Source organism: Portunus trituberculatus, chromosome 11, assembly GCF_017591435.1.
Source record: "Portunus trituberculatus isolate SZX2019 chromosome 11, ASM1759143v1, whole genome shotgun sequence".
NCBI lineage: Eukaryota > Metazoa > Arthropoda > Malacostraca > Decapoda > Portunidae > Portunus > Portunus trituberculatus.
Genome location: NC_059265.1, coordinates 6,505,951 through 6,507,994, shown reverse-complemented (window position 1 = coordinate 6,507,994; position 2,044 = coordinate 6,505,951). Strand labels below are relative to the sequence as shown.

Genomic DNA, 2,044 nt, shown 5'->3' with positions numbered 1-2,044 from the left:
GTTATACAATGGCTACCTCTGCGAAAAGAATGAGTGGACAGGATTTCTTAACGTGGATTTCTTAACGTAACGGGGCTGGTGTTTCAAGGTACGTGCATTAGAAACGAGATGTGGTAGTATAACGGTAAGTTTGGGGATATATTCTTGAAATTAGTTCTTAGTGGTAAGCGGGCGTAGATGTTTAAGAGGTTCAAGAGTGATGTAGGTAATTGGTAAACTCGGATACTAATGTTCATGTTCGATTTGTGGTGGTGGTGGTGGTGGTGGTGGTGGTGGTGGTAGTATCAAGAATACGTAGAATGAAGAGTGAAAGGCTGATTGAGGCAGTGAAGGAGTGTTTAGGGCAATGTTGCCTGTTAGCTGTAGGGATAATTAGTGAACAAGTTCATTTTTTTTGTTCATTTTTGTCCATTACAGGAGTTGACGATCCAAAGGCCTGACTCCACAGCGGTAATGAGCCTTGTGTACCTTGCACTGTCTTCACTGACAACGCCCACTACTAACCCCTCTGCCTCCGCCACCGTTTCAAGATCAGGGAAGGACTCTCTCTGCCTTGCATCGCGCACTGTGATGGTCGCCGCCGCCGCCGCCGCCGCTGCTGCTGCTGCTGCTGCCGCTAAGGGAGAATAGTTTGTTGAGTGGATGACGGCGCGTTCACTGACCCTCTCCCCATCACCCTACCAACTCAGGCCACCCACCCCCCTGCCACCAGACACCTGCTACACCACCACTACCGCCGGCTCCGTCCAGTGAAAGATTCATCGCAGACCTGCCATTCAACGCCTGCCGCCGCCGCCGCCACCACCACCACCTCCTTATGGTGGTGTCACTGTACCTGGAGCTGTTGTCATGATTGAATAATAAATTGTGAAGAAATCTTTATTGTTTTGGAGAATTTCCTTTCCTGGGAATATTTGTGGCTGACTAGTCAGTAGTCGCCTCAGGCTGGCTTAGGTCACTGTCTGACACACCAATATTGCCTCCATCAACCTCCCACACTCACTCTAAACAATAAAAGGCCAGAAATAAAAAACACGCTAACTAATTTCATGCTTTTTTTTTTTATCATAGCAATACAAGAAAATGGAGAGAGATGAGCTAATGTGAAAATATTAAAATGTGGGGGTGAAAAAAAATGAGTAAACTAAGAAAAGACATTATTATCCTTGAAAAGTTATGGAAAAGTCCAAAAAAATATTGCATACCTGGCCAAAAAAACGGCAAAAACTGGTCAAAGCAAAAAAAAACCAAAGCAGATCCTAAATACTGCACTACTGGCCAAAAACCAGCAGAAAATGGTTAAAAAACTAGCCAAAACCCCCAAACTGACCCTAAATACTGCACTACTGGCCAAAAAACCCATAAGAAATGCAGGAAATTCCCAAATGGACCCCAAAACACCCCAAATGGCCCTAAAATGCAGAAAATGGACCTAAAAACCCCCACAAATGGCCCTAAAAATGTACTTAAGTCAAAAATACTCGAAAGAGTCTCCGGAGATTAGGCAGATCCATATTGGAGTTAAAATTAAATGCAAGAGTCTCCCTAGACTTTTATTTAACAATTCTTTACATTATTACATTGCCAGGAAGTCTACAAATATTTTAATAAAAAAAAAAAATTTATATATACAAAGAATACAGTGAAAAGTCTACACAAATTTTCAACTTAGTATAAAAACAGTGAGCAAAATCTATACAGATTCAACTTAGTATAAAAACTGAGCAAAATCTATACATAAAAGTCTACACAAATGAGCAAAATCTATACAGATTCAACTTAGTATAAAAACTGAGCAAAATCTATACATAAAAGTCTACACAAATTTTCAACTTAATATAAAATAAGCAAAATTTTAAAACACTTTTCAACTTCACAAAATATTTTAAAACAATTCTTTCATGTTAACAATTATTCAAAGATAAAAATGTTTGGTTTTGAAGTGACACAATCTTACAAACTGTTTCAACAATCAGAGAGAGAGAGAGAGAGAGAGAGAGAGAGAGAGAGAGAGAGAGAGAGAGAGAGAGAGAGAGAGAGAGAG

At 40.3% G+C, this 2,044-nt stretch overlaps 1 protein-coding gene across 1 annotated transcript in view; it reads left to right on the top strand.

Moving 5' to 3' along the window:
• LOC123502482 overlaps positions 1 to 877 on the top strand; it is an 8,035-nt gene extending 7,158 nt beyond the window's left edge. The window contains exon 3 of the mRNA XM_045251616.1: positions 418 to 877. Within this exon, the coding sequence (XP_045107551.1) occupies positions 418 to 630 (213 nt within the window). The 3' untranslated portion in view covers positions 631 to 877. The remainder of the gene's footprint in view (positions 1 to 417) is intronic.
• The last annotated feature ends 1,167 nt before the right edge of the window (positions 878 to 2,044 follow it).